The 27,109-nt window shown below is 38.2% G+C and overlaps 2 protein-coding genes across 2 annotated transcripts in view; one reads left to right on the plus strand and one right to left on the minus strand.

The window, feature by feature from the left end:
• Positions 1-1,010: 1,010 nt before the first annotated feature.
• LOC140227658 (SEC14-like protein 2) lies at positions 1,011-22,176 on the minus strand. Its single transcript, XM_072308074.1, has 12 exons — positions 22,042-22,176; positions 19,522-19,591; positions 18,056-18,099; positions 17,418-17,480; positions 14,723-14,816; positions 12,849-12,943; positions 11,244-11,339; positions 9,915-10,059; positions 3,925-4,028; positions 3,051-3,199; positions 2,105-2,256; positions 1,011-1,390 (listed from the first exon to the last, which is right to left on the minus strand). Exons 1-12 carry the CDS (start codon positions 22,174-22,176, stop codon positions 1,230-1,232), a joined length of 1,308 nt encoding a protein of 435 aa, XP_072164175.1. The 3' UTR covers positions 1,011-1,229.
• A 343-nt stretch (positions 22,177-22,519) lies between these two features.
• LOC140227659 (SEC14-like protein 2) overlaps positions 22,520-27,109 on the plus strand; it is a 41,491-nt gene continuing 36,901 nt past the window's right edge. Inside the window, exon 1 of the mRNA XM_072308075.1 lies at positions 22,520-22,593. Coding sequence (XP_072164176.1) covers positions 22,525-22,593 — 69 coding nt within the window. The 5' untranslated portion in view covers positions 22,520-22,524. The remainder of the gene's footprint in view (positions 22,594-27,109) is intronic.

Genomic DNA, 27,109 nt, shown 5'->3' on the forward strand with positions numbered 1-27,109 from the left:
AAACCCCATTTTTATCAAAGTTTTGAGACTTTTGATCTCGAGGGATTTTTGACAAAAAAAACACCAAAACTATTTGCACATCTACATCTCATGTAGCATATCTGGGCAAGGCACAAAGAAAATCTTTTTTGGCCATTTTTGTTAGATCATGCTTACGAAATTTACATCGGACGGACAGCCTGATTGACAACCTACAAACATATTGCCTCTGGAAACCTCTAGGATGTAAGCGTAAAAGCATAATAAATTACTGTAAAACATGATATATTCGCGGCATGAATTTTTCGCGAAGTGCCACTGGCATTCAATGTATATAGTGTAGACAAGAACTTTCGCATGCATTTTAATTTCGCGAATCTTGGCGCTTGCGAAATTCGTGAAATTAAAATGCACACGAACATTCATCATTTTACAGTAATTGATTGTTCACATTAGTTACAAACATAGATATTTTGTGCATAACATGTAAGACATTCCTTGACATTTTAGAACATCATACCATCAACCCGTTGAGGACGAGCAGACTTTATCATAACACACACTTCCCAAAGAGACTTGCCCAAGTAAGCTACAGATTAGTTATCAATGGGTTAATATTTCAGAAACGAAATACACCTAACAGCAAAGAAAACAATGCACGATGAAAGATACTTGCTTGAATAATGCTGCTTATTGAAAATGTGTATTAAAATCATTCTGCCGCAGATTAACCCATCTGGACACAAATACTAACTTCACTAGAATCAAAGTCAGTACAATGCACTCCTGTTATAATAAACACGGTTACAACGAAATTCCGGTTACAACAAAGTAAAAATTCAGGCCACAACATTATCCACTCTACGTATTTTTATTGTTTATTTGTTCAGTTATAACGAAATTTCTATGATAAAATGAAACTGCTGGTCCCGAGGACTTCGTTATAATGGGTGCCACTGTACACACACTTCATGAGCACACTTGAGTCTACCTCTTCCATTCAATTTCAATTCGTATTCCTTTAAAGCAATCAGTAAAACTTGTACCTCTTGAGCACACATTACCCATCTTTTATTTTGATTTGTACCTATCAATCCAGCTTATAAATAGAATCTTTTCAAAATAGATAAAAATCCTTCTGGCTTTGAATATAACATTATCAGAGACCAAGAGCACCAAGTGTTCTTACTTGAATTCATTTTCCCTGAAAGCGTTACAGAGGTCCTCTTTAATACCAAAGGTGAATTGTTTCATCCCTCTGATGCGGCCACAAATTCGTCTTCCTCGTCGTCCTCCTCCTCATCGTTGTCCCCCTGGTTCACTCCCTCGATGTCAGGCTCCATCAACTCGATCCAGTAGCTCAGCTTCTTGCTGCGTGCCCAGCTGTAGCTGTTGTCCATCTTGACCACATCTGCAAAAAGGAGAAACAATAAATCTCACAGACTTAAAACGGAAAGTTACAACATCACACACAGAGCAGGTCTTGAAAAGACAACCATCACTTTTATATTTTGATTGCCATTTCATGGGGGAAATTTTGAAACAACAGATTGATACGTCTTGCTCTCTTAACTCTATTAAAATGACAGAGATCTGTTGTGACTTGTGCCTTTTTTGTGTAAGGACGAGAGGACTATTCCTTTCAGATGATGTGGATACAGTTTTTATGTTTGTTCCCTGTTTTCTATCTAAAACCATCAAACTACATTTGTGTTACAGATAACTGATATGATGAAAACAACCTGCTTTTTGGTGTAATGATGCACGACAGCCATCACTGTCAAACTTCTTCATCACTATTACTTTTATGTCACTTTGCTCACTCGGTTTTTCATTTACAATAGCATCAACTGTTAAACAAAAAATTTGTCAAAGTTGTCAACAAGCTTACTCAACATAACAATGCACATTGTGAAAGCATCATTAAAAGATTTTTATCACTATATCATAATCACACTGAACACATTATGAACTTTTTAAAGTTTCTTATAATGTGTGCCATCATTGCTTTGACAGAGTCAGCAAAACTGTCATCACAAATTTTCTTCAATCACTCTTCTCCTTGAGTCGCCCTAAAACCAAGCCATCACACCAAAGCATCAGAGGTTTCCCCCGCCCCACTTACATGTGCCTGGCTCTTCCAAGATGAGTTCCCCCGTCTCCGGGACGAGATGGCAGCTGTACCGCTGTGTCTTCACGATGGCCGCTTTGCTCCCGTCCTCCCCAACTCTCTTCACCCCAAATGCTAGATCGTGATGCTCCGTTCGGAATTCATACCTTCAGGGAGGATTTTCAGGAGAGAGAGAAAGAGAAGGAGTTGAAAAAAAAAAATAGGATGGAGTATCAAACACTTGCAACAAGGTAACAAGTAGCAGATGCACCTTGGTTCATGGAAGAATATTTCAAAGAAATTTGATCATAGCAAACTAACATAACACCGTTGGGCATGAAAGGGGAAATGTGCAACTCATTCCGTTAAAATAGCTACTGGTATCCAGTGTATCAATCATTACAGTCTAGCGTAAATGAAAACTCAAAAGAAAGTGCCAAATCCATAGTAATGATGCTTGTAGTAATCTACACGAACATCTATAAATTACATACGTTTTGCAGCAAGGCTGAACTTGAATAAGAAAAAAAAAAAAAAAATGATACTGAACTCCTAATACCAGAGTGCAAAATACTACAAACACTATAAATAGTAAATACTACAATGTGTCAACCTATTGATCATTTGTTAAACTCATCTATTTGTTGCCATTAAAATCATCTTTTAACTTCAGACAATCCAAAAGTGTCGTTAACAAATTAAATCAACATGATTCCTGATAGTGAATTTGGTCAAGCATGAATTCTGAATGGCTCTTTTACCGTTATATAAAATAGCAGAACTTCAAAGCCTGAAACTGATTATGTGCAGAGTGGCTCAATCACAAACAATTCGGATTGCATCACATTTAAGCAGTTGGGACAGGTTCCCTCTGCGAACCAATATTCACTCAAACAATTTGCTGTCAACCGTTCATTCTGTCTATTCATATATTTTATTGCAATCTTTGCTCCAAGCATACCTGAGAACACTATTGCACTGCGTGGTCCTGTATGTGAGTTGTAGCGTTCCTCCTCGCGCTATCTCTTTGGTCGTCATCTGCGATGCGTCGATGGAAAGATGGCGACCCGTTGAGTAGTACTCCTTTGGCACTTTTCCTCCAAGTTTGATCTGAAGATGGATATATCATTGTTTGGTGATGTTTGTAGGTGCAGTTGGCATTTAATGGATGCTGTAGGCTGTGATAATAATAAAATACGGACTGGCCTTGATGGGAGTATAACATTTATTGCCTAAACTAGAATTGTATTGCTCGAGTTGAAGATGGAACTATTTGACTCAGGCAATGCAATTCCCATATTTGATTTGTTTGGGTTTGCATGTGTGATCAAATTGCCCATTGATTGACATCAATGGACATCAATGTCTTCCCATCACGCAGACAACCGAATTTGTATACAAATTTATGTCCTAACAAAAGCTGGTGCTCTTCCGCCCAAAGAGCCAGTGATTGGAAAACATAGCAGCTGTGACCCCGCATGAGTTGCTCATGGCAGGCATTCAAATTTTTGATCACCAGGCGTTCAAATTTTCGGCTGCTGACTTGGGGGGGGGGGACTGATAGCTCTTCACAAGTATAGCTGTCACATTATTTCACATATAGTGAACTATTTGAAAAATGTTGTCACCAAAAGTGACATCATTTTCAAAATAGTAAACCATGGAGTGATCAAAATGTGCCAACACTCTGAAATAGTTGAAAATACATGTAATCACATGATGCTCTTTCAACCAATCCCTAGAGAATAAATTTTTGATCCAAAATATCAATACAAATATATGTGTGTACACCTATGCATGCATGCATGCACAGTGGCTCACACACAGCTTCTTACCATTCCTGGACACATTGGGTCGCCATCTTCAATCATGTTCCCGCCCCAGTACTTGGGCAGCATGTCAGCATCAATGACCTTCAGAAGCTCATCAGCAAAGTTATCTGTTAACAGGTGCAACAATAAATTCTTTTCTGCTAGCATACAAAAATGTCTAACAAAAGGTATCATATATATATAAGATAAATACGTGCATTGACATAAACAAGTGAGAACGAGATATGAAACTCGTCAGACTGACGAGTTAGGTGATACGCTTGGGGTCATCAGATGTCGGTCATCTGCGATCGACAAAGAAAAGAATGTGATATAGGCACATTGAAATTATATTGAGCGTGCATGCAAAACCGTTTCTCTAACCTCTCGGCCACGGGACATCCACGGAAATGGTAAGGCAAAAAAGAAATGTATAGATATTACAGGGAGAAAAGTCAATGCCCACTCAACCAACGTGGCCGCGTGAACATGTATTGCATTGCTAGACGGAAATGCGGCCTTGTAACTACTGATGTCGCTATGCCATTTCTGGCAACTTGGGAAAAATATGTGCCGTAAACATAAAACCTATAATCGGCTGGATTTGATACCTTGCCTTTAGGCTTTAATCACAATTTTCAGTGTGATGACGTCATCAAAGTACAAAACAATGACATGGTCTTGAAAGACAATTGTTCAAAGTACAACACCTCCGTCGTCGTCATTACATACTATGATCGGTTTGACAAAGTCAGCCTGCAAAATTTTGCAGAAGTCGAAGCAATATGGTCTCCAACACAAAAAAGAGGGATATGGTGTGTGTGTGTGTGTGTGTGTGTCTGTGTGTGTGTATAGGTGCGTTTATATACGAATGTGATTTCTACATGGACGAATATGTAATACAAAATTGAAGAAAAAAAGTAAAATGGCTAAGTATTTTGTTTCGTGATCTTGTGGGGTTCGAACCCGCACGTGTGCAACCTCACGTCTCTGAGACGTCGCCTTTAACCACTCGGCCATACGTCTCGACGAGAAAATATGAGGAACGTAAACTTATGTATGTGAAAGATGAATCAGCAATCGTTTTGTCCACATTCCATTCTCATTTTCAGTTTTAAACTGCAAAATTATCAAACTGATGAGATTTCAAAGAATAAAATGCATGATTACTGCAGCTTATTGTCTCAGTTACCACATACTTAAGTTACAGAGGAAATGGAGCAAAATCAGCTGAGATAAAGGTGCTTAAACGTTGTCAAGTCAATGCACATAAAAAAAAAATAACCTCCCATAGACATAACACGTAAACTTGTCTGATTTAGAGTCTTTACCTTTAATAACAATTTGAAGTATGATGGTAAGTCTTCTCGAACCAAGGGTGTGGAACGTAAGCTTCTACGTGAAAGATGAATCATGACGATCACCCGTGACCGACACATCTTCAAAGGGATCAGTTATTAGAAGTGGAAGCCCTCTTGCCAAGCATATTGTCTCAGCAATTCCAAAGCAATGATACCCTTACATTTAGGCATACCATAATTTCCCTCTGAAATCAATGGTAGGCATTATTCATGTACAATTGCTTGCCTTGTCCATAAACTTTGCTTTACAAACTTTCAGTGAAACGTGTCATAACACAATTCTGTAACTCCATTAGCAGTGATTGACTACATAAAGAAAGATATATCAAATTGAACGCTTAGCGCGTATAACTAAGGGGGATTTTAGCCTGATGCTCTGTTCTTCACTGCTCAGATACCAACAACACTCATTACCTACGGCTACGTATATAGAAACAGCTATGACGAAAATAAGTTTTTCCTTTTCTTTGGCAGATAGACACACAACCCCTTTAAACCACACTATAATTGACATGGAGGGACATGAAAAAGTTCATTACTGCTACTAAACAGTGATGCCTTCTACTCATGTGGCACAAGATACCTCTATAGCAACATAAAACCTGTCTACAACTCCGTTATTGCGTCAAACAATAACATCCTGGAATTTCCAAGAGATGAGCGAGACGCCATACACCTGGCCTAGAGTTAATTCATTCAGTTGCCATTCCTGCTCCAGTTGAGTTATGTAAATTATTTTCCGACCTGTCTTGTGACAGTGTAACAGGAACAGACGTAGAGAAAAGGAAAGAGAAAAGGAAAGGTGGCAAGCGGGGCACTGTATACCAAGGGCAATTTACAACATTACGTATGATAAATGAAGCAAATCCAACCTCCAGCCTCCGACAAAAAAAAAAGGAACTTGAGTGACTGTGTGTCGTGGGGTAGTATAATTGATAAGATAATACGATAAATGACATCGATCGGAATAAAGCTGAACTGCCAAAAGAAAAACAAAGAAAGAGAGAGAGAAAAAAATGATAGCGTCCTGCGGGTCTCGAACATCTCGTCCTAAGGTAGTACATAATGACCATGCAGCGCGATAAGCGACTATAAAGCCACACGGCTGTACCGAAGATTGGATGTGAAATGTATCTTTGATATTTTTTATTTATATATATATATTTATCTTAAATCTTTATACCATTTACAACATGAAAAAGTTCATTACTACTGCTACTAAACAGTGATGCTTTCCACTCATGTGGCACAAGATACCTCTATAGCAACATATAACCTGTCTACAACTCCGTTGTTGGGTCAAACAATAACAACCTGGAATTTCAAAGAGATGAGCGAGACGCCATACACCTGGACTAGAGTTAATCAATTCAGCTCCCATTCCTGCAAGTTATTTAAACGTACATGTTCCTACATATCCTGTTACAGTATAACAATAACCAATGAAGAGAAAAGGAAAGAGCAAACGAAAGGTGGCAAGCGGGACACTGTAACAAGGGGCAATTTACAACATTAAGTGTGACAAAATTAATGAAGCAAACCCAATCTCCAAACTCCAATACAAAACAAGTGAAATAGAGCAGCCGTGTTCACGGGTTACGTACACTTGATAAAATAATACGATAAATGACATCGGAGTAAAGCTGAACTGCCGAAAAAAAGTGAGAAAAAAAAAGAACGGATAACAGTCCTGCGGGAGTCGAACCTCTCGCCTTCCGGTATGGCGTTATGAATAACCAGCGCGCTAACTGATTATGCCACATGGCTGTCCTGAAGATCGAGTGCGAAACTTAAATCTAAATACTATCGTGACAGTGTTGACTTGTGATGGCGCTATTCAACTTCCTACAAGTGGCAGCGTGGATTCGATCAATATACAGTTGCAAAGAAAAATTGGGAATCGTTCCGTACAGATTGCATTCTCATTTTCAGTTTTAAACTACAAAATTATCAACCTGATGAGGAGATTTGAAAACATAAAATGCATGATTACTAAAGCTTCTTGTCTCAGCTACAACATATTTATGTTTCAGAGGAAATGGAGCAAAATCAGATGAGGTAAAGGTGCTTAAACGTTGTCAAGTCAATGCATGGTTTGAAAAAAAAATCACCTCCCATAGACATAACACGTAAACTTGTCCGATTTTGAGTCTTTACCTTTAATCACAATTTCTAGTATGATGACGTCATCATATTTCAAAACCATCACATGGACTTGAGAGGCAAATGTTCAAAGTACAACATATCTGAATTTGGGATAATATTGAGGTTAAACAACAGAGATACGAGCAAATGAATGTCAGAAACAGTACATCAAAAAAATCAATTCCACTTTTTTTATATAAAATGACGATATGATGACGTCATCGCGTTTTCCTGGCAATATTGATACTTGGAATGTTATTTACAATTCATATGCTTTTGTAATATGTAATAGCAATATAGGGTCAACGGACGATTTAAAGAGCTATGACGAAATAAACAAAGACATGTTTTTTCACTATATTTGCAGAAAGACGCGCGTGCGGAATTTCAACTTTGACGCCTGTTCATTCCTTTGTTATGGGTCGAAATCGATCGGAAATCAATGGATATTGTTACTCAAAGTATCAGGAATCCAAATCAGTCAAAAAAATTGCATTTTCATGTTGCTGACGCGCTCTGTGCGCGAAATTGCGCGGACGGACGCGCACGCGAGAAAATGTTTGAAACGCTTAAAATTGTCTGAAACTTCGAGATTTCCCATTGGGAAGTCGTTTTGAGCCTTTTAAAATTTTGACGCGCGCTTACGCGCGCCTAATGATGACCTGGGTAACTAGCGTTAAAAAGTAAGATAGAGCGTGACCTGAACTTTATGTCCAGCGAAAATGATACAGAAATGACATCTAGTTATGAAGTTATGATCGATCATGTGACAAGGTCCGAAAATCACAAAATGGCGCCTAGATGACGTCATAGATATGTTACTGTCATGAAAACCTTATTGTGGCTAGATTTTGTCATGAGACATGTTGACTGAAAATGTCATGTCAAGGAGGTTTTATACATTGGAGCTCCAACTGGCTGTGATTATTCAAACAGTTGTCAGATTTCTATTGATGTACACAGGAATTCCACAGGTGCACTTGTGCCTTTGATGATCGATGTTCCTTGCCGCCGTCTCGCTCAGCATTCTGAAGATTAATTTTGAACGTTATCATAAATTTGGCCATGTTTTGCTTATCTATTTATCAAATGAAATGAAATTTTAAGTAATGATAAAGCATGTAAAACAAAAGACATTTCCGTCCAGAAATTTGCGCAAAAGTGTAAATCTGAGCTGTATCATGTGAAAATGCAAAAACTGTACCATCCTGGAAAGCTGGTTTTATCACTTTTCCGCTTAGTTTCCACAAATGAAACTAATATGGAATTATCTTCAAGTATAATTCTTTATTGATAGATATATCAGATTAGTGCCCGCATATGCCCAGTCGAGTAATTTTCATCTTCATTTCAGCATTTTTTGCTCAATTTCTATTCGCGCATCCTCATGTCTGTACCACCTACCTTTTATAAGAAGGGATAGCGAAAAGTAATTACCATCACAAAGAAATATCTTCCTTTGAAAGTGGCTAGTGATTATGCAATGAGACACGAGTCAATTGTCTTCCTATCTGCGCGGCAGATCCTGTTTTGCACATGCTTCAAATATTTTTGAGCGGCGGCTTCGAACATCTAGCAAAGGAAATAAGACGGTTGTGACTCCATTCTCTAGAACCTCCTTGGTCATGTTATTCCGTAATGTCATTGTTGAGATATTGACGACACAAAATTGTCCAGAAAGAAAGAAGAATAAAAAAAAATAAAGAGAGATTTTGACAATCACAATAGGTGATACGCTGATAGCGTATCACCTAATAAACATGAATACATGTCACTCAATAGATTATCAATATGCACCATGAGACTTCTTTGGAAAAAAAAAGAAGAAAAAAGGCTGTAATATGCCCTTATGTAATAGCAAAAAGAAGGTACACACTAGATCCTGCTGGAAAAGAAATCTGATCCATTCACTGAAAATATCTGACAGCAATTAACTCACTGAATATATTCAGTCAAAATTATTTCTACTTTTTACAATTCTATGGCACTCTACATTTACTTGAGGAAAAAATATAAGCCTCAAGCAGAGAGAAATGTCATATTATGGCATTAAAAAAAATGAAACATGAAATTGTTCTTGGTGGGTTCAGAGTCTCAGGCAAAATCTTACTATTCCCTTTCAACAATACATGAGAGAGGCATGTATTTTCTGTATCTCCTTCAAACAGCATGATCATTATTTGACTCTATGACTCATGACTTAGGAATGGAGGTCCCGAGTTCAAGTCCTGCAATGTGTTACTTCCTCGGCCAAGATATTTTCATGCAAAGTGTTACCCAGGAGTAAAAATGGGTACCTGGCAAAGTTGGAATGATAACAATATAATGGCAGGGTCCTTGGGAAGAAAAGAGCAATCACTGTAGAGGCTACCCTATGCCAAAAAAGACCATATTATTATCATTACAATTATTATACGCATGAGGAATTCAAAATTCCTTTCTTCACCAATGATGTGGTATCAACCTAAGACTGAAAATGACCAACTCTCGGTAATCAAAATGACCTACTCTTAAGGACGGTAATCTTGTTCCGTGTCTCCTCACTGAGGAAGGGCCGAACTATTGAGTACGCCAGAGGAAATAACCGTGGAGCTCTGACAACGATAATTCTGTGGAGAAGCTCTGGATAGTGCTGCTCACACAGTTGCGTCACCTGCAGATCATGACAACGTTTTAGGCATTTATTGTAACAAGTCCCATTTATGATTTTTGTATCAATCCAACAATGTACAGTTCTAAACTTTGTGTAAGTTTGAAAATGGCAGACATACAATAGAAAGAGAGCACAACTGCAATCTTACGTGTATGTAGTGAGTGGCAAATTTATGTACAAGTGAATGGCCCTCATATCTAAAAACTTGTCTTTTACGTAGGCTGCTCTATTTCATATAAACAGAATTACTTTATTCAAACAGTTAAACATATGTCATGCACTTGCTTTTTTTCTTTTCAGCTTTAAAATGTTCACTTCTATAATTAGTATTACATTGACTTCTTGTAATTATTGTTTTTGAGAGGATTCATATGTGATATCCTAGGGCGTAAAATCTGGATTGAATCAAATTGAATGATGTGCAACAGTCTGCCCTAAAGTTCATATGAAGGATTAGTCAGAAGACATAAAAACAATATCAAATTTCGAAATGGAACAAACTCTTTGAAATCATTCATATTAAAAGGTTATCTATGTATTCATGCTGAAGAGCTGGTAACATTTCCTGTTGATTCAATCTGTCCTATGACACGACCATGATGCTCTAGAAACAAGTCAGAGGAAGATGATGATGAGGAGAATAGAATGAATGAACACTCAATCTTTTGATTAGTCAGTCAATGTTCACTGCTAGAAATATGACTGGATACATTTTAGTCTGTCTGGGTCATTGAAGTAAGAATTGTTCCCATTTTGCTGTCCTATCTGTAGCCTGTACACCTCCACAGGGAATGAATCAGTGACAGCAGGCACGCCCCATACTTTCTCTGGAGCACCTGCAGCTTGAAGCCAGGTTAAGCCAGGTTAACTCTCAGCTTAAGAAAATTCCCAAGGTGGGGGGGGGGGGGGCAGATAGCTGGACAGGGGCAGCTGAAATAGGCGAGGCTTACCAAACTCAAAGATATCAGGTAAAGTCTGCTCTCGAATCAAGTCATTATCTCATAAACTTGGGTCCACATACCTCATGAATTAGAAGCGACCACCACTGGTACATTGATCCATTCACATGTGTATGATGTCCTAATACAACTTTGTCTATGGTCAAAATAATTGCATTTCTCTTCTCAACTAGTTCTGAGATGAATAAAAAGAAACATGATACAATTTTCCATCCATGAACTCACACTGGTAAAGAGATGCACTCCAGGTTTCCACAGGTGGTGTTGACCCAGGTTCTCCAAATCGACAATGTAGTAGATTCCATCAATTTGTCTGTTCAGCTGCAGAAAGGCACCAAAGAAGAAGTGAAACTTCATTTTTTACACGCATATTCAGAGGAAAATGAGGTGACTTTGGCGAGTGGAAAAGTTTTGTGCAAATGTGGCATATCATTAGGCGAAAATGAAACAATCCGCTTCTCTATAAATGTATCAAGAAAAGCTATCATCACAGTTTAATAGCAAACTTGAGTAAATTCTTTCCAGCTATTGACTAGTTAGGATCAGCATACAGAACAAACATGCACACATACGCATGTTTAGGGAATTTTTGATGTGTATTTACTTTCATCCCCCTGGAAAATGATGCAATGTAGAAGGTAGAAGATAGAAAGAGAGTAACATGACAGTCCATATCGACATGTGCACTTCATCTATGTAAATATATGACACGTGTGTGTGTGTGTGTCTTTGCACATATTTTTTAGCTGTGCATTTGTGTATTTAAAGGGTGTGTACAGTTCTTGTCGAGGTGAGGAGTTAGCTTTTAACGTTTTGCGAGATATTCAGAAACCACTCTATGAGATGTCAAAGAGCATGCAGTTCTAAGGGGTATCAAAAGTTTATTCAATGAAAATCGGTTTTGAAATGGCCGAGATATCCAAATACAAGGTGAAACAAAGAGATCCTAATAAAGTTGTGGCATGTCGCCTTTTATCATTAGCACTTTTTTGGATATCTCAGCCATTTGAAAACCAATTTTCATCAAATAAACGTTGAATCCTTCTTAAAATTACATGCTCTTTCATATTTCATAAGAGGCTTTTCATTATCTCACTTAGGAATGTTCAAAACATGAATCCCCACCTCAACCAGTACTGTACAGTCCCTTTAAAACCTTAGTTTGGCAGAGTGGTTGTGCGCACATCCTCTTCAATTCAAGCTTGCTGATGTGAAATGATTACAGAAAGCAGACAAATGATTGGATGACCCACAGCCTAGAGATCATCCATCAGTCTCCGGTGGGCAAAATCTAGATCCCACTTGACCCTTGGATCAAGACAAGATGGCGGAGGGAGTGGAGGTGGGACCACATATTTCTGATGCTAAAGGTTCATAATTTCACATCATGTAGCACATGAATCGACAGCTCCATGCATAGATTTGCGGAATTTATTGTGGTCCTTGAGCAGCGAAACCAATACTATGAAAAATCCCAAACAAATTACATTGAACAAGGATGATGACATGGGAGGCTCACATATTTCAGAAATGTAGCAATACCAGTACAATACCACTTGCTGTACTAGTTCACTTGTGCAGAATTTATGCATGTATTCTTATGGTGAAGCTGTCATGTTGTCATAATTGTCTAAATTGTTCATTGTGATTTGTTATAAATTTTGGGAACTTTCTTATTCTTTATCCCAATCACAATGAATTTTGAAACTCTGTACCCAGCATGACTGATTTATAGTTGCTTATTAAATGGGAAAGTTTTAAAATCATCCAGAGTTCTCCTTTAATGGAGTTCAGCCCCCCAGCAGAGAATCTGTCCTGCTGGTATCTCACCTTTTCCGTCTGCTGTATGACAGCGTTTTGAAGCCTCTCCAGTGTCTTGATGTACAGCTTAACCATGTCGGACGTTGGGACGGAGTGAAGCAGACCTGATGGTCAGGGCAGGGCAAGAGTTTGGGTGGCGAAAAAGGAGGAGGAGGAGGAGGAGTGGGGAGTATGAGAAAACATGAAAAAATATTTAGCCTTCACAATAACATAACTTGTTCCAAGGCTTCTTTAAATACCTCACTAATGAAAGGTAGGTTGAACATTACAACTGATATAGATGAGAAAGAGTTTAATTCACATTTGACATACCTCATTTCTCATACTCTAATCCCCTCACATCCACCACTTATAAATGCTATTAGCACTGCATGTTATAACAGGCTGCAAAATAGCAAGGACCGAGTCTTAAAGAATGATAGTAATGGCATCTTTTTTTTTCTTTCAGCACTTTTCCACCTCATCCTGGCACTCAAAGCACTTTCCAACATCGTGCTATCCTGGTAATTTGACTCAAACCGTCGCATGCAGTACTCTCTCTCCATTTCCAATGGGAGCATTCCGTTATACAAAGCTACAACAGTGACCTACTAAATTCAAACACAATAGCTTTCAGCGTCCTACCAGTTACTCATTCAGAGACTTCACCCCCAAGCATCTCATCAACTTGAGAGATTCACCTGCCTGGACCCCCTAAAAATCTGGATACTGATCGTGCAAACATGGGCACAATATTATTATGTGTATGTCGGGCACATCACAAGTGTGAAGCTCAATGTCCCTTGCAACCAGGGTCCAGTTCTAGGGTAATAGATGCTCTCTGATGCTATCTTAGCCTCATTATTTAACATACACATGTGGATGACAAAACTTAAGTTTGGTGAGTGAAAGCTAAATTTTTAATGGTGAGCACAAAGCTAGAAAGGGAGAAATTAAGTCTCAAGTGGGAGGGTGGAAGGTTTTGCCAAAATGGCCTTAAACCTGGAAAGTTGGAGTCTCTGCATATCTGTACACCACAAAAGGTGTGGTCAAAATGTACTGAGTATAGTTACCTCTACCAGAAAATAGATTCTTTCACACAAAAATGTGTTTAATTTCAATTGAAACTTTTCAAATTTGTTGTACCAGGGATAAGAAGAATATGATTTAAAAAATAAAAAAAAAATGACATCCACTTTTAAAAGCAAAGGTACCGGGGATTGTACATAATGGAGATTATTACTGCTATGCCCTAAAATTGTACTTGACTCCATAAAGACTAAAACATATCAATTTAGCTCATCAGCCACAATGAAACAATAAACTGTTAAGTATGCATTCATATAGTCAGACATAATGAAAAGTGACACAGGTATCTACGTAGAAGAACTGTACAAGAAATTAAGAGGATATTTGTGTGTTATTACAAAACCAAGAGCAATGAAGAACATAAAACACTCAAAAGAAAAAAGATAGAGATAAAGTCAGACTTTTGCACCTCTCTTTTTCTTTACTTCTAATGCTGATGGCCAGAAGATTGCCAACTATACTTGGCAAAGTGCCCAGTCCAATGTTTACCATTACCACGAGATAATGGGAGATCGGCAGTTATATAGACCAAGAGATATGATCCAAACATCAATATATGCAAAGAGTGCAAATTATGCAAGAATTATGACTATTCTTCATTCAAGGTTGACCAACAACTAACACAATATTGATTGTAATTTCATTCACTGTTTGGCATTCCAAACTGAATTCAATCTTCACGCTACATCGACTGTGAAATATATTCATAGAGGATCATCCTACACATACAAATAGGGCCAAACAGTGTACTGCTGACTAGTAGAAATAGAGCCTGGTACCACATCACGATGTGTGATAATATTGCTCACACTCACCTTTGAAATCCACGTTTCCTGTGGGATCCAGGAACGCAGGGCGGCCATCTTTAGCTGGGCCTAGATATCCCCCGACTCCATACTTCTTTAGCACCTGGAGAGAAGCAATACACAGTTTGTACGAGCCAGTGTGACTTTCAATGAAGGATCATAGCAAAAATTGGATCATCATGCCAAAAGGATCATCTTTTCTTTTTAATTCTGACAAGCCAGCCCAATGTATTTGCTTATCAATTTTATAAAAAAAAAATACAATATCAACGTAAGCTATCAAATATTAATCCACTCAAAGAGACTTACACTAGCATTTTTCTGAATGAAATGGTTAAATGATGCAGATATTATGAAATCGATATGTTTACAAGACATAGCAATTATTTTATGTTAGACAGAATAACAGTCCACAAATTCATATTACTAACCTTTAAATTTAAACAGCAGACTTGGGTGAAATTTATCAAACTGCCTTCCAAATTTTATTTACCAAGGACCCCCTACAAACATAACTGATAAAAATGAGAAAGCTCTCTCAAGACAAAGACAGGGAATTAAGTTCTCTGATATATTCACTGAGCTGAATGTAAAACTAAGCTTTAAATGAAATTTGATAAGAACAGAAGAATTGAGAGACTTTTTAATAGAATGGCAATTAATCATCTTCACGGGAGTAGATTATTTGGTGTGTTTTTTTTTTAATTCTTTAATAATTTCTGCTGTATACTATTAATTAATGTAATTGGCCTTTGATCCCCCGATTTTAATCAAATCAATGAACTGTAAAATTCACGGTCCATCTGCCAGATGTGCGCATCGCCATTAGCAAAGATCTTTTTAAAGGGTGCGCTCTTTGCATATATATCTCTCCATTGTAATTATGATAACAAATGAGATTGATTAAACAGGCGGTGCCTATACTGGTAATCAACTTTGACATTAAATTTTACAAGCCAAGGAGAGCATCATGTTATATTTATACATCTGATACACCTGTGAAATTCTCGTTCAAAATGGTGAAATGTAGAGAATAGACATAGAATAAATATAGATGAATAAATAAATGTATACACAAACATGCATAAATAATGCGATACTGTGAAGAACATTTATTGGCAGATCAGGAATACAAAGATTGAAAGCCCAAATCACCGTAAATGCACTAAATAGCTTACAAGCTCACAGTAGAATATATTTTGCAGTAGTGTCAATAATTCAGCAAAATGTATCTTGAAATATCAGGTATCTTGCCTTATCCATTCATACAAGGTAGCTATGTCCATACTTAAATTTTTCTTATGAAATCGTTGAATAAAAAGAAGCCTGTGCCGATCAGTGAAAAAATAATAATAGTGCTCAATATGATTATTGCGGTCACTGGTCATAATCAATTCACATCTTAACAAGATGTCAGAACATTAGATGCCCATAAAAAAGACCACGTAAAAACTAAATTTCTGCTTTGTTTGTTACACTTTTAAGTAGGTATCTTGATCATTCTTGTGAGACTCTTAACCTAGCACTGATGTTAGAACTCACATTCAATAACCAAACATTTTGCTTATAATCTCTCATGCAGAAAGAACATGATAATGAAAACATAAAAATATTGCTAAATCCCATGTATCATCATGGATGTGGAACGATGGCACTCTATATAGTTGTAATGGGTTTACAGGTTGATTCAGAGTAAAGTTGATATCAAATCTTGAGCAAGACTTGAACAGTACAAAGTCCCAATCATGGGAGAATCTTGAAATCCTGGAGAGTTATGAGAATCAGCATGCAAAATATGGAAGGCAAGGAGGAGTAGGGGTGGGGGGTGTTGATTCAATGCAATCTTGGGAGAGTCGAAAAGGAGAAAAGCATATACTGAGACTCTCATCCACATGTTCTTGTCTCAGCATGCCGCAGAGAGAACAAAGTCCTCAAGTTTGCAAGCCTATTTAGTTTAAGAGCTGTATCACATGAGATGTTAATACATTACTGGTATATACCATCTTTCAGCATAATACCACAAATGCAACCCTGCATCACAAAACCACCAAAAAGTCAGCAGATGGGGAATTTCAGTTAAAGCAGACTCTGAAAGAGCAGACTCTAAGTTTCAATACAAGCAGACTTCCCTAACCTATAATGAAAAGAAAGCACATGCCGAAAAAGTGTTTATTGAGAAAAGAGGCTTTGAAGGTTAGGGACTACTCAAAGGCTTAATCTCACCATGCTGTGCTCTGCGCGATAAATGAGACCAAAAAAAAAAAAATATGTAAAACTCCTTAGCAACCACAAGAGATTATCTCAATGTCAGCCAACATTTTGCACACTTTATCAGCACATATAACTTTTGATGCAGTGACACTATCCTTTCACAAATCATTAGAGTTGAAAGAGTGTGTAAAAGGTTTTGAAAAAAATATAAAAGCGGCTCTCAGACATACCTTCTCACACTATTCTACACAAATGTTCTAGAAAAACTGCAAAAACATGATTTCCCGTGTGATCTATGATCCCAAATTTTAGAATTAAGCAGAAGAAGAATTGCTCTTTCAGATATGACAAACCAATCTAAGAATGACTAGGTTGACCCATATCACCTATTTGGAGTCTTCACATAAAATTGGATCATGCAACATTTTGTGGGTTTTGTGATGCACGGTCAAATTGCTTGCCCTATCTCAGTGCATACTTCTACATGTCTTACCTCTGGCTCTTCAAAGTCTTGTTCTATCGAAGTAACTTTGTTCTCTGCTCTCCATTGTACGTTCTGACAAAACGCATAGGTGAAGATAATAAGAAGGGTTGAAGTGTTACCGGTACCAAAAAAAAAAAAAAAGGTACAAAATGTTCATTTCAATGCAGTATTAACTTTATACTGGCCTTTGACAGTTGGAAAGTATTATCTGTTTGACAGTATTTAGCATAATCACTGAAGGTTATTCACTGCACAGTAAAAGTAAATGTCAAAAATCAACAACAAAACTCATAGAAATCCACTGCCATAGCAACTACTCTGGTGCTTGCATCAACTTAACGTGAAACTCTTTCATACTATTCCAAACCTATAATGGCAAATTTTTATATTGGTGGCATCTACACTGGTAGATTTTTTTAATTTTTTTATTCAGGCATATCGAAACGGTGCCTATTTACAAGTAACAGAACAAAAGTCTGTCCATTAAATTAACCTGGTTAACTGGCACATACCTGGTATATGTAACCAGGAAAATGGATAAAAGTCAGCATAAAAAATGAAAAATGTGCAAAAAAAACAAACTGATGAGTTCCAGACATGTAACTTTGACACAAAGGCACAATTCCAAAGCTCATGAGCCCACTTACCTTCCTAAACATGCTCTCTGACTTCTTCAAGTTGAAGTTCCTTGCTGAGAGAGAAAAAGATAGATAGATAGAGAGAGAGAGAGAGAGAGGGAGAAAGAAACAGAAAATTGAGACAAATTCTCATACACTATGTAGATCAGAGGCCCATGTTATACTAATGTGAGCAATCATCATCATGTAGGGCCACAACTGCACTCACTGCAGCAACAACTGAAACATTCACAATTGACAGCCTTTTCTTTTCCTGGCTCTTTCAGAAAGAGTTGACTGCACTTAATGTGACATATACGAACCCATTCCTTCTGCAATTTTCCGAGATCCATCAATGCCCCCTAACGAGATTCTTTTTGCAGGTGGACAGGTTGGTAATCCACCTGTGCAAAAGCAGTCAAGAGGTACAGATGTACATGTATCCCCTCTCCACGGTCAACTACCTGTGCCATTGAACAATGAAAATATCAATTGGGTGCAAAGTATGAAAAGAGCATGCTCTGATGGGCTCACAAACTCTTTTGTTATAGACAAAAGAGGCACCTGAATGGGGTCAGAGAAAATTAGAATCTTCTGAGCTAAGCCTTGATCACTTTGAATTTGTATATACATCTTCATACGAGTTTAACAGCAAAGCCAGTCAAAACTTTGTTGGAAAAAGGTAAATTAGGCAATAATACACACAGTTTTCATGCAGGAAGAGAGCAGATATTGATAGAAGAAACTCTGATCATTACCTCGTATTTATCAAAGCCATTTTCTGGGCAGCATAGCACAAATTTACAGGAATTTAGGCCAGGAATGCAGACATTTTTGTTTTCATTTTGGGAACCTGGTATACTACATTATCAGGTTCCAGTAAAGAATGAGTTAATTGCAAACCTCTTTGCAAAACTACAAAATGCTCAAGGGTAGCATAAAAGAATGAAGAAGAAGAAGAAGAAGAAAAGAAATCTAGGTAACTACATACTTCTTTCTGTGCCCCTTACCAGTTACATGGGGTCACCAACATGTATGACATTTTGACAAATGTTACTGCTGGCCTGTGTTTACTGTATGCAGTAACTTCCCATGAAACACACACACAAACACACACACCTGCACATACACACTTTTTGTTTTTGTCAATCTTTTATTTTTTACTTTCTTTTTCATGAACAATAATATACAAATTAGTTAATTGCAAAATAATACAATTATTTCATTATGGCAACACAAATTCTTGACCGAAAGATCGGTCTGTATCTGGCTTCACGGATCCCCTCCTGTCTACGGAGGAGAGCGATGACGTCATAGCAAATAAATAAAAGACTCCTTCGGACAGACAGATCTTTCTGTCTACATAAATTTTACATTGTTAATATTACAAATGAAAAAGAAAGAATTTTGTATAAAAAAGGATAAAGACACACACACACACACACACACATGCATAAATTAAAACTGAGAGAAAATTGACAAAAAGACAATATTACCTCGGAGAAATCTGAGGAGCCAGTAGTCATTGTGCTCAGGTTGGAGGATGTCTTGGAGTCTTTCCCGAAACTTAAAGAAACAATAGACAATTTAAAAATATATATATATATATCAACTACACATTTAACATATGCCTGAATAATGTCATGCAATTACAAGAGAGAAAAATAAAACAAAGTGCACCTGAATAATGTCATGCAATTAAGAGAGAAAAATAAAACAAAGTGCTCAAATCCATTAATATTAATTTGGAAGGGGGTAGGCACATCAGAGGAATTTATTAGAATTTGTCACAAGTGGAAAAGAAATGAAAACATGAAAAAGGATGTCAACCTGGTAATATTGGTAAACTGAAATAAGCATGTCTACATTTGCACACACAAGGCACAATACATGACAGGGATAATTAAAAAAGAGTCATGGAAACATAAGTTCAACTGTTATGATCCGAATACTAAATTCCCAAAACACTCCTGCCCTAATGGCTACGCATGAGTAGTGCAAAAAAAAAAAAACCAAACAAACAAACCCAAAAACAAACAAAACAAAACACTCTTGCAGCAAGTCTCACGATGTAGAGAGGTATATAAGTGCAGCAATACTTTATTTCCAACATCAAGGTAAATCAAGGTAAATCCAGAGCATTGGTATTCCAGAATTACAACTGCCCGAATATGGTCATGTTTGCAAAAATGGTCTAAACTGAGCCATGCAGGTACATGTAATGTAAACACATGCCTCCATCTGTAAATTGTTACACATTCAGTTTGGTTTGCTTAACCATTTCAGTCTTTTCAAAACAACAAGAGACTTTCACATCAGCAGTGTGTGGGTGTTGCCACAGTGGAGGAGTCTACTTCAGACATCACAAATCCTGTGTGAAGATGACAATCTTGATTGTGACATCAGCTTCAGTTAATGTGGTTGGGATATTGAAATTGAATCGTCCCCTGGACGCAGTGCTGTTATGAGAGTGGTTGTGAGTCAAGGAAGAATTCTTTATCCTTCGACACTTCTCCAGATTGCATTTTGCCAATCAGAAATTTAGCAGAGCTACAGGATGGTGATCTGGATTTGCTATTGTTTATTTCGTGAAACTTCTCCATCTCAATCATTAAAAGTAACAAAGATTATGACATTCAAAAGAGAAAATTGTGTATTTAATGGGACAAACAGAAAAAAAAAAAACTTATAACAATTTGACCTATATCAATAACAACAGAATAAAGTGCTCCAGATTTTTTTCCCCCTTTTTTTTTGCTTGTTTAGCCTAAAGTGGTTAAAAGCTGATGAAAGCGGAAGTGGCCGCCAGAATTATAAACTGAGCCCCCACTTTTAAAAACGTGATGCTGGCCATGTAGAAGGCCTCTTGATATGAAGTAGTGATATAAACTGCAAGTATTTAAACTGTGTTAAGGAGCGCCCCAGGGTTAGACATAATCTAACGTTTAGCTAAAAACTAGCCCGACCAGACGCTGTTTATAGCGACTGGGCTGTGTATAGTTAGCCAAAAACATGAACTGATGTTGACCAAAAGATCGGTCTGTATTAATAATAGTATTAGACAGAAAGATCCGTCTGTCCGGAGGAGTCTTTTATTTATTTATTTATTTATTTATTTTTAGCGTTATCGCTCTCCTCCGGAGACAGGAGGGATCCGTGAAGCCAGACGCAGTCCCCGCGGAACATATCCCCGACGACCAGATACAGACCGATCTTTCGGTCAACCGCTAGGTCTGTATCTACTGATGATTTACGGTAGCGTTGAGATTGACAAGAATCAGTACATAAATATTAGGGCCTAACGGTTACATATCTCTGACTTCACTAGCTAATTTCGTCGAAGAAACACTGCGTGACAGAAAACTATTTCACCTTGAGTAGCAGATCCCGGTGTTTTGCCGATAATACGAGCTCGTGACTGCAGTCAGCCATCCCACTGCACTGTCCACAACAGCACTGCTCTGTGAATCGCGGCGCGGCGAATGATGTTCAACTCAACTTGTGGGGCAACGGAGCGAAATCATGAAATAGATAGGTAGCATCCACTAACCGCAACCGCTAACGTTACAGAGCGACGTCACAATAGCCTCAAAAAGTTAGTGCCTAGTTTTTACTTAGGCGTAAGTACAGAGACAAGAGTGACAATATCAGAAGGATTAGGAGTCGTTCTCGGACGGTGTGAGACACATCCAGTCGCGATTCCCATTCATTCCCACTGAATGACAATATACGTACATATGCTGTACTAGTATTGTACGTACATATAGGCCTACTTGGAGTATTGCGATGCTAGCTCCGTTCACATCGCTACTCATATCATCAGCATACGGTACAAGTACCTTGCCTTCACTCTCTCTCCCTCGATTTGTCAACACAATGGACTTAGTGGTTTCGCAGGAACTTAAATGTATTCTTTCCCGGGGAAATGGCGATTACGCACGCTACGGTGCGCGATGGATTTTGAAGAAAGCAACAAAACGACTACATTGAGACAATTAGTTGTAAATACGTCTCACGCTTCGATGATCTGTACGTGTGGGCTGCGATGAACGTGTACGCAGGTCTCGACGTCCTCTGCTACGGTCGTACACACCACTTTTCGGACTGGATCCGCCCGCCCGCTCCCTCTCTCGTTGCGTATTCCTCCACATGCACAAGCACAATTGTTTTCACAACCGACCGCTGGCATTCAACCCGATAACCGAGGTTTGGAAACTGTCTATGGATCTTATGTTACGGAGTTAATCAATAGACGTGTGTAATCAGTTAGAGCCGAGGAGACTGGAACCTAAGTGAAAGGCTGAGTGCCTCTATTGCAAGGAAAACTCACCTCACTGTTCGTTCCCACGCCCAGGTACGGACGTAACGTGCGTGCAGAGGTAGGTGCTCAGTCCTTCGCGATTACATCACTGCAGACACCGTGCCGTGTTTGTGCACTGTAGCTGTCCTACTCACGCCCGACTTCCCGACTATTATAAGTACAGGAGGCACTTACGATCATGAGTTCACCGACAGTTTCAGCGGAACAGCTCGGAATTACATCAAAGCAATACGAGCAATTTTTGAAGGTATGGTCATGGGTTTTGCAGCAGTCGTTTGTCTGGCGTAGATCATAAGATACTCAAGGCGATACTATTTAATGAGTAAGGTTGGATTCTTAAAATTTGATTACTGTAATAGTCTGTATTCAGTGTGAGTAGGCTAATGCCAGTCAGTGTACCACACAGTGCAGACTCAGCTTTGAAACTTTTTTTTAACCCTTCCCATCTGTTTGTGTGCACGTGCACGAGTGCCTGAGACTTTTTCGAATGGAATTGATTACTAGTCAAAGTATATATTATGATCAACATTTGCTTAAACCTTCTTGTTTATTAGTTTTGAAAATCTGTACCTCTTGAATACTTATCGACAGACAGACTGCACATTGTCATTGATTTTGCAATCTCTCACACACAACTCGTAGTCATATGACATCACTTCATATGTACAGAGAAACTGTATTTTTATTCATTTTCTTGATGTGAACGTTTAACAAACAATAAGATTTAATAGACTGAAAACTAGAGAGCTATTAATCAAAATAAACATGAAGGTGAAGAATATACTTCACGGTCACTATGGCCTTTGCAGTTGCTCTAAATATTGAGAATGCTCACAATTGCATACCATAATGTGTATGGTTTTCGGGTAAAAAATTCCCAACTACTTTGTATCCAAAGGGTGTTCTAAAAATCATTTTTTATTTATTCATTTTTTTATTTGCTTTGACAATTTAGCCATGAACACCCATCCAGATAAATCATCATTGACATTTAATTTGATGTGTGTGTGTGTGTGTGTGTGTGTGTAAATGAAAGAGAAGAATCAGAGGAACATTTGTGACTAGGAGTAGGACTGTTGGGGGGGGGGGGCTTATAAGATACAGTCTGCTGTTGTCATCACCTTGTATTATTTGGGTGATTGCAACAAAAATCTGTGCTTCATAGGAAACCTTTTAATATGTGTGTGTGTGATTTTGATCAAGCTTCTCTGTTTTGTGAATTCTTGATCCATTCAAGTTGAACATGTTGGGAAGTTTACCGTTAAATGCGAGATATGTGTGCTGCAAATGATATTGACATACTTACCAGGGAGGGTACTTGTGATTTGATTGTGAAGAACCACATCATTAATTCAATTGATATTGATGGAAGATAAATGGATTGAAGGGTTGAATAAGGAAATGATTTCAGATTTGAAATATCAGCAAAAAAAAAAAAAAAAAATGATTTTCTTTTTTTCTTCTGAAGGTAGCAAGTCTACAGAATCCTATTCTTTGCACTGATACAAAACTTCAGATGCCTGCAGAATTGAAGACTGCTTTTCCTGCGCTGGAAAATCATGGACTGAAATTATTGAAAGATGAACCTGTGACCTTTGGCCCTTTGCGCCTTACTTTAAGGGCATTGTGTTGCAGTGAAGTGTAGAATAGAGTAGTAAATGTGAGGCTATGATGTAGGACATGAGGCTAGATGAGGACATGCCAGGTAACATTTTTCCGTGATCTTGTTGAGCAATTCAAGGAAAATTAATGCGATGTAGACCTGTTGCCAACAAGGTCCATTGCCTTTATTGCTAAACTGATTTTCAGAAAAGTCTGTTTCAAAGTATGAACACACAAGAAAGAAAGATTGCGTGGATGTACTACGGTACATGATATTCTGAAATGTTCAGTGTGGTGCAGAGGAGTGCTTTTATGCAGGTCTACACACTGTGAATACTGGACTGTAAAATCAAATAATGTTTGCTATTCAAAAAAGTCACAGTTCTGTGACTGAAAATTAAACTAGTGGTAAAAAGGAGAGACTTTGTGGCATTCCTGGCATTTCAGTACCTAATCCCTTTCTTGGCCATTCTTGCATTAAACAAAAGAAATTGCCCCCACCCCATCATGCCAGACTGTAACTGGATCACACAAATCCTCTACACTACATTTACACTATAAAATACTTACAGCATGGTCTCACATTGAAGGGACTGTACAGTACTGGTTGAGGTGGGGATTCAGGTTTATAACATTCCTATAAAGTGAGATAATGAGAAACCTCTTATGAAATATGAAAGAGCATGTGATTTTAAGAAGGATTCAATGTTTATTTGATGAAAATTGGTTTTCAAATGGCTGAGATGTCCAAAAAAGTGATGATGATAAAAGGCGACAGGCCATGCCTTTTATTATGATCTCTTTGTTTCACCTTGTTTTTGGATATCTCAACCATTTCAAAACCGATTTTCATCAAATAAACTTTTGATACCCCTTAGAATTGCATGCTCTGTGATATCTCATATCATGAGTGGTTTCTGAATATCTCTCAAAAAGTTAAAAGCTAAATCCTCACCTCAACCAGAACTGTACACACACTTTAAAGGGGCATTCCAGACAACTTATATCATTTCAGATTTGGTAATACATATACAAAAAATGTACATTCATCAGTTGTTTCATGTACAGATCTGTGAAATTTGTTACAGTATGGTCCTGAGCAGAAAAAAAAAAACAACAATACAAATTATGGTACAGCTGTACTCTGAAAAACCCAAAACATAATACACTGAACAAGAATGATGACATAGGAGGCTTACACATTCCAGTAATGTAGCAGTTGTAATTCTGTTACAATACCACTTGCTTATTAAACAAGTTCACCTGTGTAGAATTATGCATGCTTTCTTCTTTTATTCTCTTGCTTGAGCACCCATTCATGCATTCTTATGTGTAGGTGCTATGTCATCATCCCTGTTCACTGTGATTTGTTCTGACTCTTGGCAACATTCTTATTGCTCATCCCATCACTATCAATTCTGAAACTCTGTTCTACCAAGTATAACCAATTTATAGATATTAAAAAAATCATCTGGAGGTCTCCTTTAACCCATTGAGGAAGGACTGATTTTGCTACAACACGCATTTCCCATAGACACTTGCTAGGGACTTGTCCTAAATGTGAAATGAAGTTGATACCTGAATGAATAGAATGAAGAGGACAGAAATACCTGCATTTTTTCTGTTTCTCCTGTAAAGCAAATTAATGTGTTTGTTTTCTGTGTGATTATATGTTTATCATCTCGTTATTATGTTCTTGTGTGTACTGAGATGAGGAACCTGGGATGATGAGGAATGGCAAAGGATGGGAGAATGGAGGATGAAAATGATGAAAAGAAGAGAATGGAAGCAAAGAGATTGAAGGAGCAGGATGGAAAGACAGGAGGGAGACAGAAAATAGGAAGGATGCTGGGGAGAAGAGATGAAGAGTGAAGGAGGACAGATAGAGAATGGAGGAGTGAGATGGGAAGAAAATGGAGAAAAATAATGTGATGGATGTGAAGGAGAAGAGAAAGAGGAGAGGGGTGAGGAGGATGGAAAGAGTGGAGGAGTAGGATGGGAAGAGAAGGGAGAAAAAGAAAGAGAAGGATGTGGAGGAGAAGGGAAGGAGGAGAGGTGATGAGGAGGATGGAAGAGAGGGGAGGAGTAGGGAGAAGAGAGGGGAGAAAAAGGATGGAGCAGGGTGGGGTGAAGGGTTGGAGGAGAGAAAAGGATGGGAGGAGTGGGCAAGAAGAGGATGGAAAAGAATGGAGGAAGATATGAGGAGAGTGAAGGATAGGAGGACAATGGAGGAGGAGGAGGGTAGGGGGAGAGGGGAGGAGTAGGGTAGAAAGAAAGGGGAGAAAAGGGGAGAAAAAAGGATGGGAGCAGAGTTGAGGTGAAGGGTCGGGAGGAGAGTAAAGGATGGGAGGAGAGGGCAAGAAGAGGATGGAAAAGAATGGAGGAAGATATGAGGAGAGTGAAGGATAGGACAATGGAAGCATTACAAAAAGTCTACACGCGAACGGTGACAAACAGGTAATGAGCTATGACGTAGATTCGTCATTTGCATACCACCTATCACAGTGCGTTGAGCGTTAAAGAATAATATATCATTCATGATGCAATCACGCGCTGCAAGTGCTACGTTGAGCTAATGTATTAATGAAATCTAAATAGTAATAAAGACGCGCACAGCTATTGTCACGTCACGAATTTGCATACGCGCTACATCACGATCACGCGTTGACCCGATGCGACATGACATTTAGCCAATCAGTGTAGCGTATTCAAGTGAGAAGCACGCAATTGCTTGAAATTAGTGTATGAACATATTGGTGGGTTATTCACTCGGGGCTAAACTGACATGGTTTATGAATATTGAAAAGGTACCGATGGCGAAGTTTCACGAAATTCCTCCAAACTCAGTATGAATACACATGAGTATTTGCTGCAACTTACTAGGCAGGTGCATTGTACAAATACAACAGGTATGGCAGTAAAATAACCCTCCCAAAATGGCCTTCATGCTCACAGTTGGCACACCGCACCGTCAATGTAAAATTGCGTGTTGTCGTAGAGCTGATTGCGTTTGAGTGAGAAATGACACCTAATTTTCAACTCGAATGGTACCGATGTAAAATTTTCACCAAACTCTACAAATGAGGTATGTAGAGCAAGGTTGAAATCTAGATTTTCATAAAAACCAGGTGCATTTAAGCAAAAAGACATATTCTGGGAGG

This window comes from Diadema setosum, chromosome 4 (assembly GCF_964275005.1).
Source record: "Diadema setosum chromosome 4, eeDiaSeto1, whole genome shotgun sequence".
In the NCBI taxonomy this organism is placed as follows: domain Eukaryota; kingdom Metazoa; phylum Echinodermata; class Echinoidea; order Diadematoida; family Diadematidae; genus Diadema; species Diadema setosum.

What these genes read in the sequence shown, in the direction of transcription:
- LOC140227658 (XM_072308074.1), bottom strand. Translation starts at nt 22,176, where the DNA reads ATGTGGAGGAATACGCAACGAGAGAGGGAGCGGGCGGGCGGATCCAGT. An exon ending in AGGAAACGTGGATTTCAAAG is followed by an intron (nt 12,944 to 14,722) that starts GTGAGTGTGAGC and finishes CCTGACCATCAG; the next exon opens with GTCTGCTTCACTCCGTCCCA. An exon ending in CAAGATTACCGTCCTTAAGA is followed by an intron (nt 4,029 to 9,914) that starts GTAGGTCATTTT and finishes ACCTGTTAACAG; the next exon opens with ATAACTTTGCTGATGAGCTT.